At 44.0% G+C, this 15,696-nt stretch overlaps 1 protein-coding gene across 3 annotated transcripts in view; it reads right to left on the bottom strand.

Annotated features, from left to right (window-relative positions):
* Positions 1-8,536, bottom strand: part of SORD (sorbitol dehydrogenase) — a 38,061-nt gene extending 29,525 nt beyond the window's left edge. For all 3 annotated transcript variants that reach the window (XM_064366007.1, XM_012442321.2, XM_064366008.1), the window contains exon 1: positions 8,408-8,536. In XM_064366007.1, coding sequence (XP_064222077.1) covers positions 8,408-8,473 — 66 coding nt within the window. In that variant the 5' untranslated portion in view covers positions 8,474-8,536. The remainder of the gene's footprint in view (positions 1-8,407) is intronic.
* Between the last annotated feature and the right edge of the window lie 7,160 nt (positions 8,537-15,696).

Genomic DNA, 15,696 nt, shown 5'->3' with positions numbered 1-15,696 from the left:
TGGGCAACATGGTGAAACCCTGTCTCCAAAATTCATTTAAAAAAATAAAGTAAGAAAGTGAAGCCAAAAGGTAGCTAAGATATGACAATGGGCATTCCTGTGCAGGGTCATAAAAACAGCCGAGAAAGTGAGCATGGCTGAGAGCCTGTAGAAGCTCTGCCTGTGAGAACTCGGAGGCCTCCTCTTCACGAGCAGAGGCTGCGGGAAGTTCTGCTGGGGGAAGAACAGCAACAACACTCCTCTCGCTTTGGTGTTTTGAGGGAAATCTAGATCAGTTCCTCAGTCAGCATGCTGGTCTCTGGAGCTACTTGCCATGGTTCATTCCCTCTGTTCTTTTTTTTTCTAGAGATGGGTTCTCATTCTGTAGCCCAGGCTGGCGTGCAGTGGCACATTAATAGCTCAGGGCAATCTTGAACTCCTGGGCTCAGGCGAACCCCCCAGTTCAGCCTGCCGAGTAGCTGGGACTACAGGAGTGTGCGATCACACCTGGCTACTTTTTAAACTTTTTGTAGAGATGAAGTCTTCCTATGTTGCCCAGGCTGATCTCAAACTCCTGGCATCAAGGAATCCTCCCACCTCAGCTTCCCAAAGTGCGTGAACCACCATGCCCGCCCCGCCTCCCCTATCACTGCCTGTGTGTGTTGAATACATTTGCATGATTGTTGGCATGTGAAAGCTTTGCATTTAATTGGCCATTGAGTCATTGTGAAACCTCTGGGCTCCTCGTCAGAGTCAGCACAAGTAGGCTGGAACCTGACATGACAGCTGTTCAATAGGCAGTTGGCTCCTGGGACTGATGCTCAGGCATCACCTCCTGCAAGAAGCCTCCCCTGTCCTCACCAGGCTAGGGAGGTGATTCCTTCCTTTCCTTTGCATTTCTCCAGCACCTAGCATCGAATCCACACAGGATAGTTAAGGACTATTTAATTTGCATCAGGGATAAATATATTAAAATTTCCTCCTAATTCAAAGTGTATGAACATAACCATACATGATCTTATTAAATGGTTCTATACATGGCGCAAAAATTGTAAGTCTCTGAGCTTTGTCGGATGCTCTAGTCTGTTTGTGATCTTGATAAGTGCTCACTGTGTTCAGATCTAGGTAACTGAATATTTCCATGTTTTTTAAAATTGTTGAGTTGAATATCACTTTGCAAAATTTGAATATGTTTTCCCTGGTAATTAATGTTCTTAGTGTAAACCTGATTTGGGGAAAACTACAAACTTTAACAGTCACACTAAAAGACTTCTCAATTAGATGCCAATATTATATCTGTGTGTACATATTTCTTCTCCTTCGTAATTTCTGCCATGCAGTTTTAAAAGAGAAATTTCCCCTACATCCATAATTCTACTCTCTCCCTTTAGAATAGGGCTACTTTTACAGAATGTTAAAATCCTATTTGTGATATTGCTTGCTTCTTCTGCTGCTTTTGATAGCAAAAGGAGGCAGCCAAATGCCTAGGCAAGATAGGGGTGGGTACCCAGTGAAATTCCACCTCCAAGCTGAAGACAGTTTAAAGCATGAAAGCCAAGCTACAAGTTAAATCCTGGGACTGGATCAAGAACTTGTCTTCCTATTTGGCCACCTTTCTCTGATTGATCCCCACCCTTCACCCATTTTACATATACCTACCCTTTCCCAATTGGTTTTCTACACTGTTTTCCCCACCTTTGAGTGGTGTCTTCACTTCAACCTTTTTTGCATACTCACAAAGCAGTCAACACACACTCCCCATTCTGTGCCTACAAAGATTCCAGACCCAGTTGGTAGAGGGGGAGATGGCCTGACTTCAGGGAAGAGACAACCTGACTTTGGGGAAGACAACCTGCCCTTCCCATCCCCTCTCCAGTTCCCCTCTGCTGAAAGTCATTTTCATCGCTCAAAAAAATTATCTTCCTTCACCATCCTTCAATCATCTGTGTGACCTCATTTTTTTTTCTGGGTACCTGCCCTTGGTGGGCCCTGAGCTGAAGAAAAACTCAGGGCCCACCAAGGGCAGGTACCCAGAAAAGGCTGTCACACTGGCCCTTTGCCCCTCACCAGTGGCATGCCCCATGTGATGAGGCAAGGGGCCAACTGAGCTAACAAGCCACTATCTGTGGACCGTGGAACTAAAGGAGCACCATAACACCTCCTCTGGGGCCTGGGGGTCATGGGCACCCTTACCTGGGCGCTGCCGCCTTTCCCTCGAGGAGCTTGCTCCTGTGTTGGTGCCCGGCGTGGCTGCCCGGCCAGATCCCACACTCGCTCATTCATGTGCACCCTCCCACAAGGGGTTGAGCATGGTAGGCTGACTAGACAAGGTACCCCTTCTGTGAGTCCAGTGAAGAGGCCGAGAAAAAGGCTGCAACACTTTGAGAGAAAAATGCTACCTCTGCCTCATGGTCTTTCACAGACAAAGGCACTGCCTCTCCAGAGCTGTTGGTGGAGGTGGGAGTGTTGCTGGATTTAATTTCCTGTTTTGAATTTGAAGTGGTTTGTCTGGTTTGGGTTTTGTTTTGTTGTTAAAACATAATTAAGATAAAGGCAAGAAAGATGCTTCTTTGGGCTATTTGTTGCTACTCAATTTCCCTTTTTCTGAAGGAGTTTTAGATTCTCTTTTCACTCTTAAGTGTCTCTGACTGGTAAGGGTTAAGTGGCCTGCATCTCCTCACTATCAGGGTAATCCGGTTTAATCCAGCTGCTCCTTCATGACTATCAGAGCCTTTAATCTGATCACATAGAAGCAGCTGGCTCAGGGAAACAGACATGATGCCCAGGACCATCTGAGCTGCCTATGTTCATGCCCTCTCATTGTACAACCCCATTCTTACCCAAAAATCTTTAAAGTATGGACAGCAAGGAGGGGACATTTTGAAGGTGCTATATTACAGATACAGATTTATCTTATTTTTAAAAACAAATAAAAGTATTTAAAAATGCTTAGGTCAAAGCAATTCTTTTGACCTAAGGTATACTATGTTGCCTCAAAGGACAGAAACTCGAGAAATCTCTTCATGGACCTCTGAGTGATGTTTAAACTTGATGCCAATGTATTATTTTTTTCTGCCCTTTATAATTAAACAACATTAACCCATCATTCTAAAATTATTACTTTTCCTTTAATTTATCATCTCCTCGTATAGCTGATCATAACAAAAGTCTGACTACATCCCCTCCACTGTGTTCAGTTTCCTGGAAGTGGAGTCTGTTTTGTTTCTGTACTGCTCCCTGTTCAGATGCTCCTTCCTGAAGTCTGGAAGAGCCGGCTCTTAGGAAGAAGGGAGATAAAGTGCACTCAGAGGGTGACTGATGAACTGACTTGTAATGCAACATACAGAAATTGAGAGGAATATTTGGAAATGTTTACAGTTTTTGTTTGTTTTGTTTTTTGTTTTAAGACAGTCTCGCTCTGTCACCCAGGCTGCAGTGCAGTGGTGTGATCTCGGCTCACTGCAACATCTGCTTCCCCGGTTCAAGTGATTTTCATGTCTCAGCCTCCTGAGTAGCTGGGATTACAGGCGCACACCACCATGCCCAGCTAATTTTTGTATTTTTAGTAGAGACAGGGTTTTCCCATGTTGGCCAGGCTGGTCTCAAACTCCCGGCCTCAAGTGATCTGCCTCCCAAAGTGCTGGGATTACAGACGTGAGCCACCTTGCCTGGCTGTTCACAGCATTTTGACATGACACAACATTCAAATATACTGATGCAAACATATCAGTCCATGGCTGATTGGAAAAAATAAAACTGGTCCTTCATTGTGGACAGTTTATAAAGCCCTGTATTAAAGTCTCCAGCACATGCCTGGAATGCAGTAGGCAGTCGACATATTAATTCCCCTCATTTCCTTACCATTCAAGTGAAACCTATATTAAAAAACCAGCTGCCTATCATCCCCACCACCAAACATAGCTTCTGTGGGGGAAAAACTAATTAGACTGTTTTATATCCTAATTTCATGAACCAGTAATTCATTTCCTAATTGAAAGCTTCTGGGTTTCTATATACTGATCAAAGGGGCATAAAGTAATTAAACCGGTAAATACAGTAGAATACAAGATTATTGCCTGGGCCCACATTATAATAATTTGGTTAGGAAAACTGTCCATGTGTGTGAAGGCCCTAGTCTACCCACCTCTTTTTAAGTCTGAAATAGCCTCCTGCTCATCTCCACAGTTAGCACATACCATCAACAGTGTGCTGGATGCTGTGCTAGGCCTTTAACATGCACGACTGGTCCCACTGAATCCTCACACAACCAAAAGATGAATACTACTATTATTCCCATTTCACTGGGAAGTTGAAGTGGAAAATAATTTGTTGAGTCATACAACTAGCAGCATTAGAACGGGGACTAAACCCCACTCTGGCTCCCCAGCCTGGTCTGGTAACTTCATACTACTTCCATTTAAAGAGAACGCCAGCAAGCTGACACTGTTTGCTTCTTTATGTGTCAACCTGGTCATCAGTCCCTCTTGCTCGCTCCAACTCCCAAACATTCTCTATTTAAAATGAGGGGAAAAGCGAAAGTCCTTAAGTCTCAGATTATTGTTTCGTTTTCTTCTTCCCGTTATAAAAGAAAACCACCTGTCTAACTGTGTGTGTCTGACTTACCAATTTATAAATGCTCCTCTTTGCTGCGGTCAAGGTGATCATTAACTAATTAGTAGGAGAGGAGTTTAGTTTTTCGTTCCCTGCAGCCACACATCAAGAAAGAAGAGAATGGTGTTTTCTCCTTAGGCAGTAGGCAGGCTGTGTGATAGGTTTCCTTCCTGCCAGTTAGGGGACAAGTAAAGTGGACCAGGTCGCATTTCTCCACAGAACCACTGTCCTGGATGCTGGCTGGTTCCTGGCCTTAGCTCAAGCAGGAAGGCAGCTCTGGAAAGGGTTTGGCCGCTGCTTCCTGCTTCAGAACCATTTGGAATCCCGCTTCAGATTTTAGGAATGATTTATACACTTTTTGGAGAGCAATAATGATGTGATTTAAATGATACACTTTTCCCTTGAAAATGTATACATTTTCTGAAAAGATTTTAGGAATGAGAATTTCCCTAAACAACTCGCGTCATAGGAGTTCCTGAGGCACTGAACCATTTTATCAGCAGACCCTACTCCCACTATACCTAAATGGGCCACAGCCTGCCAGAAATTGAAAGGTTTTTAATCTGTGGCTGGGTATCTTATATCAAAAGAAGAAAACAGTCAAATTCTCCCCGCTTCCCCTTATCTGTTTTGTAATTCATATCCAACTAAGGTTTTGTTTTGTTTTTTCCCCCAAAATGCAACCGCTGACAATTTATTAAGCCCAGGAAATCCTGGGTTTCATTTTGGTCCTCTTGCAGGGAGGAAAACGGGTGGTTCCCCCCAAAGCTTCCCCGGGATTGTTCCTCCTAGTTGCTATCTCTGGTTCACTACTGGTACCACTGACCCCAACCCCAAGCCACAGAGCCTATTTGTCTTAAGGAAAAGTGGAGGAGCAGTGATGCCACTCTGGGGGTTGGGAGTGAGCCCTGTGGAGGTGCTGGTGGAAGACCTTGCTTGGGAAGGAGTGGTGAGGGCCCAGAAGGTCTTTGTTGAGCTGCAGGTGCCCTGAGGCGGCACAGGCCTCCCTGGTCAGTCTCCTCTGATGACAACTCTTTCTGCCGTTTCCCTTCCAGTGTTGGGGCTCTCTCCAGGTTAACGTCTTCCTCTTCTTTCCTTCTCACTCTCCATGGTTCACTTAGCTTAGGCAAGCTCAGCCATCCACAATTCCTCATAGGGCACTATTTGGGGCAGGACAACTCTTTGTTGTCAGGACAGTGCTGTAAACTGAATAAAGTCTGCAGTAGAGCTCCTCAGTCATTTCCAAATGCCCCCTGGTTGGGGGATCGGTACAGTACTGCTCAGTAGAGGAGCAAAGGACTCCTGAGTTTACATCTCCACCACAGATAGCATCCCTGCACTCCAGACCCTACACCTAAGGAAATTTCTCAAAGGCAGCTTGTGTCCTGTCCCAGAGACATCTTTTTTTTTTCTTTGGCAGAGTTTTGCTCAGTTGTCCAGGCTGGAGTGCAGTGGCACGATCTCAGTTCACTGCAGTCTCTGACTCCAGGGCTCAAGTGATTCTCAGCTTCCCAAGTAGCTGGGATTACAGGCAATTTTTTTTTTTTTTTGAGATGGAGTCTCTCTCTGTAGCCAGGCTGCAGTGCAGTGGCCTGACCTCAGCTCACTGCAACCTCCACCTTCCAGGTTCAAGCGATTCTCCTGCTTCAGCCTCCTGAGTAGCTGGGACTATGGGGGCATGCCATCACGTCCAGCTAATTTTTGTATTTTTAGTAGAGACAGGGTTTCACCATGTTGGCCAGGATGGTCTCGAACTCCTGTCTTCAAGTGATCTGCCCACCTTGGCCTCCCAAAGTACTGGGATTAAAAGTGTGAGCCACCACACCCAGCCTCCAGAGACATCTTAAACTCAAATTTTCAAACCTGATCTCATCATTTTAATCTACTCTGACTAGTAAATGACCCTACTACCACTTCTCATTCTCAGGCTGAGCCTAGGTGTTTTCCTGGATCCTCCTCTGAATTCTTCTCCCAGTTAGTATACCAGTCCACAAGCACAGGTGAAATTCTCTAGCCCATCATATTTTCTAGATCCTTTAGGTTACAGCCACCCCAACCCAGCCCCTAATCCAGTCAGAGAGTGGGTTCTAATGCAAAGCAGATGAGAGCAAGGTTACAAAATCACAATAGAGGTAGTCTGCCTGAGCAGTGGAAGACCATAATTTTGAGTTAAGGTGGAGCAGAACTTAACTGTGGTTCTGCACCTTAGGTGCATGACCTTTAAGCAGGCTCTGAGCAGATAGAGGGTCAAGGGCCCCTCCCTGTGAGGTCTTTTCTCTCTGAGGCTTCCATCAAAGCCCTCGCACTATGTCATAATGGTTGACTTTGTCTGCCTCCCTCAGTAAACTTGGGAGCAGGGGCTGTGTCCTCCTCTCTGGGCCCCCAGCCCAGTGCTTGGCACATGGCAGGCACCCCTTCATCAGAGAATGTTTGTGGAATGAAATACTGAATTGGAAATCACTCTGCAAGCTGTGTAGAGATGTACCACTTTCCCTTACTCATAGTACCATCTGGCATTTGCAACAATAAACACTAACATTCAGGACCTTGGGTGGAGGCTCAGAACAGTGGAATGAGCACCAGAATGGGGAGTATGAACGTCTGAGTCCTTTTCTTGGCTCTGTTAACTAACAAAACCTATCATCTTGGGCATGGCACGTTCTTCAACTGAGGAAATGGGGAGTCAGTTGGGGCAAGGGTTCTTAGTCTGGAATCCCCAGACCACTAGAGGGTCTATAGAAGTGCTTAAAGGGAGTCCTCGAACAATCCAAAATTGTTGCCAAACTCAGTCTGTTTGCATTCTATGGAGGAGAGAGGGGACACCACATATTCTTAAATAGTCAAGAACTGCTAATCTGGATAAACTTCTGAATTCCTGCAGTTTAGATCCTGACACATGTACTTTGAGGGAAAGGAGGTATAGGGGAGCAGCAGAGATAGCTGGCATTCGTCCCACATACCCACTGCCATCCCAGGCCCATCTGAGAGAGACTTTTGTCAAGGGAGACTTGGTATGACCAGGGTGCTGACTCAGCCACTTCCTAAACTCTGGTCCCACAAGCCAGGGAGCAAAAGGCAGGGCCCAGGGCAGTGGGCACACATACAGAACGCTCCTAAAGGGCCAGAGGCACAGGATTAGAAAGAAAAACCACTGGAAAGTGAACCAGATAGGGAGTTAGGGAGAGAAGGAGGCTTACAGACATGGGGACTATCAAGATCCAGAAGTATGGCACAGGCAAGGGGAACACCAGGGTTTCTGGAGATGGAGGCTTAGACTGGAAGGAAAGGAGAAGGAGCTGGCGCTTCCTGAGCACGTACTAGGTGCTGGGTACTCTTGTGAGCATAATAATCCTGTAAGGGAGGTTTATCAGTCCCAAGCAAGGGGAGTTAAATAGAAGTTTTGGTGTTTTTAAGTGTCCTCTGGCCCCCCTTTCTGCTCTGCACTGTCTGCCCAGAGAATTCAGACAGCCTTAGCATTTTCTCTGAAAAGGTCAATGACAAGAGGCCGGACTACGAATCTGCAGCTGGCAAAGAAGAGAGAAATGTTCATTCAATCAGTTTGCAACTGTCCTGGGCACCGGCCACGTGCCAGCCACGGGGCTAGGTTCCGGGAGGCACACGACTAGATCCCTGCCCTTCCCTAAGGCCGCTACCCGCCGCCCCCACACCCCGAGGCGAACCAGCAGGGATCAGGGCAGCCAGGGCGCTTAAGGTGCGGGGCCGGCGCCAGGCTGGAATTGGGAAGCCAGGACCGTGGCTGGGCTCAGAGGAGAGTGAGGCAGGGTCAGTAGGCTTCCCACCCTCCTTCCTGGCTTACCAGGCGCAAGTCCCCCGGTCCATGCACCACCAGGGAGAGGTTCTCGGGCTTGGCCGCCGCTGCCATGGAGCTCTTCTGGCTCTCGAGTGCAGCCTGGAGCGCGCGGGACGTGTGGTTGTTCTGGTGACGCTGCCCCGCAGAGGGTCCAGGGCACGGGGGTGGGAGGTGGGGCCTGGGAGAGGCGGCGCACGCAGGGGCGGGGCGAGGCTTCCTCCTCTGTGACATCTCGGGTGGCGCCAGCGTGGAGGGGCGGGGCTACCCGACTGCCTCCCGACCCGGGGGTGGAGCGGGGCCTGGGGAAGGGGGACTAGGGGCGCAAAGCCCCCGGCGCCTGCTCCACCCACAGCGCTCTGTTTTTGCCGCCTCAGCCAAACACACATAGCTGCCCTGAAAACCGTCTGCGGTGGCAGTAGGCACCAGACCAGTGCTCTCAAACGTTAGCTGCAGAAGAATAGGGTGGGAATGTGAGGAACTGTTGCGAATCCAGACTCTCAGGACCAGAACCGAGATTCTGATACAGTAAGTCTAGGTCTGAGGTGCGGCCAGAGAGTGCGTATTCCTAGCAATGAGAGCGCTGAGGCTGTGGATGGGGCACAGTGTGCACTTGGCGAGACAAGTGCTACCATGACGCAGCGTCCATGGCTGCCCCGTTTCTCCAGCCCCCAGCAAAGGACCTGGCACCAGTAGGAGTGAATGAGTTCGTGCATCATTCCAAGGACCTGGTGCATCAGTATAAAAAAGTCATGAGACCGGGCACGGTGATTCATGCCTGTAATCCCAGCACTTTGGGAGGCCAAGGTGGGAGGATCACGTGAGGTCAGGAATTCGAGACCAGCCTGACTTTTGAAAATTGTTCGAGACCAATATGATGTAATCCTGTCTCTACTAAAAATACAAAAATTAGCTGGGCGTGGTGGCATGCGCCTGTGATCCCAGCTACTCGGGAGGCTGAGACAGGAGAAACGCTTGAACCTGGGAGGCGGAGGTTGCAGTGAGCCGAGATCCCGTCATTGCACTCCAGTGTGGGCAACAAGAACAAAACTCCGTCTCAAAAAAAAAAAAAGAAAAGAAAAGAAAGAAAGCCATTAAATGTAATTTGTGAACCTCTTTTTCTCAACTGGTTCTGCTGCTTCTATACAAAACAGGGTTTCTGTCCAAACTCTTCCTTCCAGCCTCACAGCCCTCTGAGAAACAGTGAAGTTTTACTCTCTGAGGAGGGAGCAGCCTCTAGACAGGCCTAAATCTTTAAGGCCCCTTCCTCCTTTGAGGACAGGCTCACGGTTTCATTCCCTACCGTTTCCCCTCCCCCATATGTAACCACCCAATGGATTCACCTTGCCTGCTGCCTAGACAGAACCAATTTATCAAGACAGGGTAATTGCAATAGAGAAAGAGTAATTATGCAGAACCAGCTGTGCAGGAGACTGGAGTTTTATTATTGCTCAAATCAGGCTCCCCAAGCAGTCAAGCGTGTGGATCATAGTTTTTAAGGATAGTTTGATGGGTGGGGAAAGACTTTTTTAAAGCCACTCAGGAGTGCTGATTGATTGGATCAGATATGAAATCGTAGGGGATCTAAGCTGTCTTTTTGGGCTCAGTTAGTTCCTGGGTGGGAGCCACAAGATCATATGAGCCAGTTTATCAATCTGATTGTGCCAGCTGATCCATCAAGTGTAGTCTGCAAAATCTTTCAAGCACTGATCTTAGGCTTTACAATAGTGATGTTATCCCCAGGAGCAATTTGGGGAGGGTCAGATTCTTGTAGCCTCCAGCTGCATGACTCCTAAACCATCATTTCTATTCTTTCGGCTAATTTGTTAGTTCTACAAAGGCAGTCTAGTCCCCAGGCAAGAAGGAGTTTTGTTTTGGGAAAGGGCTGTTATTTTTGTTTTAAACTATAAACTAAAACTGCTGGGTGCAGTAGGTCACACCTGTAGTTTCAGCACTTTGGGAGGCCAAGGCAGGCATATCACTTGAGGTCAGGAGTTTGATACCAGTGTGGCCAACATGTCAAAACCCTGTCTCTACTAAAAATACAAAATTTAGCCAGGCATGGTGGTGGGCACCTGTAATCCCAGCTACTTGGAGGGCTGAGGCAGAAGAATTGCTTGAACCCAGGAGGCAGAGGTTGCAGTGAGCCAAGATCATGCCACTGCACAGCCTGAGTGAGAGAGGAAAACTCTGTCTCAAAAAAAAAAAAAAAAAAAAAAAAAAACCAACTAGGTTCCCCCTAAAGTTAGGTCAGACTTTGCCCAGGAATGAACAAAGACAACTTGGAGTTTAGAAGCAAGATGGAGTTGGTTAGGTTGGAACTCTTTTACTGTCTCAGTTATAATTTTGCAATGATTTCAATACTTCCCTTTGGGTTTTATAATACCTTAATCTTAAGGTGTTGACTAATGAAGAAGGAAAAAGGGCAAAGACCACTCTAACTTCTTCCTGCTGACCAGGGCATGGTCAGGGTAGGTGTTGACCGCAAGTTGAGAGCAGTGGAACCACTTTGCAGTTGTCTGAGCATACTCACACAAGCTGGCTGACAAATGCATTAATATTGTCATCTGTAATTTTAGTATCTCATTTAAGAGACCAGAATACTACAAGGTAAATAATGAGTTCTAGCATAAGGAGTGCAATTCCCAGTTTTAAAAGTAAATATTTGAAAGCATTAATTTGGGGACTTGTAGTCCACAGATAATTTAGGAATTAGTTCAAACTGCAGAAAAAACTCAAGGACAACTAACAATGGGTGTTTTTATGTTTTTGGAGCATAGTTTTTCTGTTTCTAGTCCCCATTTTTTAATTAAAAATAAATCACAGTAGATCAACTTTACTTGCAAAATAAGTTTTAGTCTTACTGTGTTCTGCCTGATTATTTGCATAAAGTGCAGCAAGAATAATTATTTTTCACATAGGCTTTTTAAATTGGCTTTGACAGAACTCTGTTCCATAAGGAATCTCTGAGAAGACTTTTTTAAAGCCAAGCCCAGCCATGGGTTTGTACGTTCAAATACCCATGAGGTGGGTAAATTTCTCTCCTCTTGAGGTCCCAAGATAACTTAGGGCTCCTGGGCCTGTTAGAAAGTGACATTCTTTACTTACCACAGATCAGGAACCCTGTGCAGGGACTGTGTAGACAAGGTATGAGGCCAGTTTTCCCAAGGGGCTTTGTTTTTTCTCTTTTGTTTTGTTTTTGAGACAGGATCTTGCTCTGTCACCCAAGCTGGAGTGCAGTGGCACAATCTCTGCTCACTACAACCTGCATCCCCTGGGCTCAAGCAATCCTCCCACCTCAGCCTCCCAAGTAGCTGGAACTACAGGCATGTGCCACCACACCCAGTGAATTTTTGTATTTATAGTAGAGATGGGGTTTCACCATGTTGACCAGGTTGGTCTTGAACACCTAAGCTCAAGCTATCTGCCCGCTTCGGTCTCCCAAAGTGCTGGGATTGCAGGTGTGAGCCATGACACTTGACCCCAAAGAAGCTTTTATTCCTTAAAAGTAACACACCATTCCAGTCAAAGCCTTGGTAAAAATAACCGGTAATTTCAATTGTGTCCTGTTGAAAAAGAAAAACATTCTTACTGCACTTATGGAAATAACTATATTGCCACAAGTTAAGAATTCTCGTGAATAGTTGCCAAATCCTGGAGAAATCAGGAACAGAGAAACAAATATGCTCCAAATTTTGTTTACAGACATGTACTTTACTCAATCATTAAAAGTTGTAAGTAGCTCAAAAGAAAGTTTTTCTTGGCTCTGAAAAAAAGATCAGCAATGTTTTAAGCAAAAAGTCAAAAAAGGTTGCTTCAGTCTTCTATCAGTTCAGTCCATGCAGTTAACTTCTGTTCTGCTTAATATTCATGAACATTTCAGCTACCAATGAGAGTCCTGAAAGTTTTTTCTCTGTCCTAACATCACAGTCTCCAAAGTTTTCAGAAAACTGCATTTAAGAGCACCTGTTAGAATTTTATAGCTGATTATAAAACCACCATTTAAAGAGGATCAAAACAAGACAACAATTGTCTGTAGATGACAAAATGTTTTAGGGCAGCCAGTTAAAGACACGATTGACAAAGAAATTTGTTACTTCTGTGACATACAATAATTTAACATAACAATTGTAATTATTACTGATAATATATACTAAGTCATATCATAATTTTGGGACATAATAACACAAAAATCTTTTCCAAAACAGAAAATCAAATATCATGTTTGCATTAGTGCCTCTTTAATGCTAAAACTAGTTTTTAAATAAAATGTTATAAATTATCCAGTTTTAATTAGTTTGACCATAAGGTGAAGTTTTTATAAACTTTTTAAGACCCCTGTAAACTTTTTAAGACCCCTGTTGTTAATTTTTCATTAAACAACAGATTAATTTTCTAAGAAAACCCTGTTATTCAGACACATGGGCCAAGATTCTGGTCTTGCATTAGTGTGCTTTTATGTTCAAACCTACAGAAAAAAAAAGTCCCCTTCAAATCTTAGGCAACTTGTTCATACCCACAGAACCCTCCACAAACACCTTTCAACTTGCTTAAACCTTGAGTTTTGTCCTGTTACTCTTTTAAGTTAAGACAATCTTTAAAAACCCTTTGAACTACACATTAATTACATTCCCTTTGAGAAAAACCATATTTCCATACCTTATTTAATCTTTTACCAAAAGCACATTCTCCTTTCCTTACACGACTTTTTTTGTTTGTTTGTTTTAAAGTTTTATTGTAGGCTTTGCTGCTGGATACAAAATGAAGGCATACAACTGTCACAGGCAGGGCAGTATGTACAAAGTCTAAGCTGTAAAAACTGTTTGAAAATATAAACTTGCTTTTTGGAATATATGTGTCAAAGGCTGCCCATGTTAATACCTTTGGCATAAAACGGTTAATGATTCCCTTGACCAACCCATCCATCAGCTGACACACTGATGAAATTGCAACTATTTCTCCAGTAGTCTCAATTACATGTTACAGTGTTAACTCTTAGTAACTTTCGTTTTTGGTGAAAAACCTGAGAAGCAAGTGGTTTTAACTATGTACTAAGTGTGGAGCCTAGGACATCAGACAGAAGTGCAGATAAGGTCTGACTCCAGCATAGCTAGAGGGCATGGCTAATACCACATGTCCCCAGACCTTAGTTAGAATTTCTAATGGCTCCAAAGTAGGTAAGTCTAACAATTTTCAAAAATCAAAGAACTTAAAGCATTTAGCAAACCTGACATCTGACCTAATTTAGACCAAATGTCTGAATTTTAAAGACATTTTCTATTTTACCAATAATCTTTAAAACTGTCTTTATTTCCAAAAGATCATTAACATCATGTGAACAAAAAAGCATTAAAAAGTTTCTATTTTTCTGACAAAATACTTGATGTGTTTATTTTTCTAAGCCAATTAGTCAGAGCTCTTTTATATAAACATCATGCATACAACACATATACATAGACAGACAGAAGGTCTCGTAGTTGTTAAGATTTTTCATTTGCCAGTTTCTTAATTGGATTACTGGATTCAAGATGGCACCCTTGGAGGAACAGCACTAGGAAAGCATGCTGTTTCTAAGACCTAATAAGAAGGCACATCTGGAAGGCACAAACATATCCCCAAAATTAAGGGTGCCATTTGTATACTGCATCCCGGATCCCCAAAAAGAGGGATATACTATGGGAGATGATAGTGCAATGCTTCTACCATGCGTGTCACTGCAAAGCAAGCCAAAGCCAATCAGCCCATTTTGTAATCAGCCCATCCCCCATGGGAGTCACCTCTCAGTTGGGGATGGGGCTGTTTCTATACCTTCCAGGTGGCCAAGAGCATGCTTCTCTAATCCAAAAATCCAAGAGTGAAGTATCCCTCCTAACTGCCATTACCCACCCCTTAAAGTATATTTCCTACCTGGTTATTACACACCAAGACTAAAAGCTCTCCCATAAAGCAAAGTAATTTTTGATACCTTCCAAAGTAAAAAATTTCAGGTAATGTAATGCAAAACAGAACACAGCCTTGGATTTTGAGAGGGATCTATTCTCTTTCAATTTCTGGCGTTCCATGAGGAAAATGGAGGTTTTTTCCAGAATGGATCTGTGGCACCTCCTCTGTTTTTCCCTAAGAGTCCCAGGCTGTTAGAACTTATTTTAGGTTCTCTCATGTGAGCATCAAGAGTGTTGAGAAGACAAAAGTGGAGAAAAACAATTCAGTCAACTGAGAAAAAGAAAAAAACCCTTTATTTTTATTTTATTATCTTTTTCCTGGCAATTTTCATTTTTAAAAAAACCCTTTTTTAAATCATAATAATAAGATCCAAGAGGAGAAAAAAACAACATAAAGGTCTTTTAAATATATGTACAGTTTGGATATCTGCTTTTAATGAAGTTGATTTTAACCTTACAGCTCTTTAAAAAATTATTTTTAAAATATCTAATTACTAGACTCTAGCCAGGTCAGACAGTCAATATACCTTACTTTTGAACTTTACCACAGGTAACCTCCCATGTGAAATTAATGTTTTAAATAAGGTTATAATGGATGAATAAGGTGTCTCAAAGAGATAATAAGCAGTTTCTTTTTTTTTTTTCTTAAACAAGATTTAGAGTCTTCCCAAAGGTAGTTCAAAGGAAAATTCAATCAAGACGGGAAATCAAAAGTGGTCCACAGGAGAAAAAGAATAAGTGGCAAAAAGTTATGCAAATAAACCAAAAAGGACTCATTCCCTAAGCCAAGAATTGAACTCAGGCTGCCATTGTCAAAAGACAAGCCCTTAGCTACTGAGTTACAGCACTGAGCAGTTTCTATTGCTCTTCCTAGAAGAAGCCTAGGGCAGACAATTTTGAGCTTGCAAAGGTTTTTAACTGCTCAAGATAATTTTTAGGGTTAACTATGATGTGAACCCCCAAATTCCTGTTCTCTGGATGGCAGAGACCAAGAGAAAGTATCCCCACATGGTCACAAGGTGAGGCCCTTAAGGACACAAAGCAAGACAAAGAAATTTCATCTGGTGTTGGTTTCAGGGACAGGCAGCAAAGTTTGTAACTGAGCAGCCTTCCAGGCTGTCTTGAAAAGTGGGGAATCCTAAACCCAAATTCTATCCTGTGATACCCTTCTCTCCATTACAGAACAACACAGAAAGACAAATTCTTAGCACAAAGTGCACCAGATTTGCTACAGCCTAAGACTAGTCTCACAAATCCTTCCTTCTATTAATCAAATCCTTACAGAGGAGACAAACAATGATATTTACCATTTACACACAGAGAGGGAGAGAGAGAGAGGAGAGACCAGAAACTTGA

The sequence above is a fragment of the Aotus nancymaae genome, unplaced genomic scaffold (genome assembly GCF_030222135.1).
Source record: "Aotus nancymaae isolate 86718 unplaced genomic scaffold, 86718_ANA_hifiasm-v0.15.2.pri h1tg000062l, whole genome shotgun sequence".
NCBI classification, from domain to species: domain Eukaryota; kingdom Metazoa; phylum Chordata; class Mammalia; order Primates; family Aotidae; genus Aotus; species Aotus nancymaae.
Note: the sequence above shows the minus strand (reverse complement) of the source record. Positions and strands in the feature narration are given on the sequence as shown.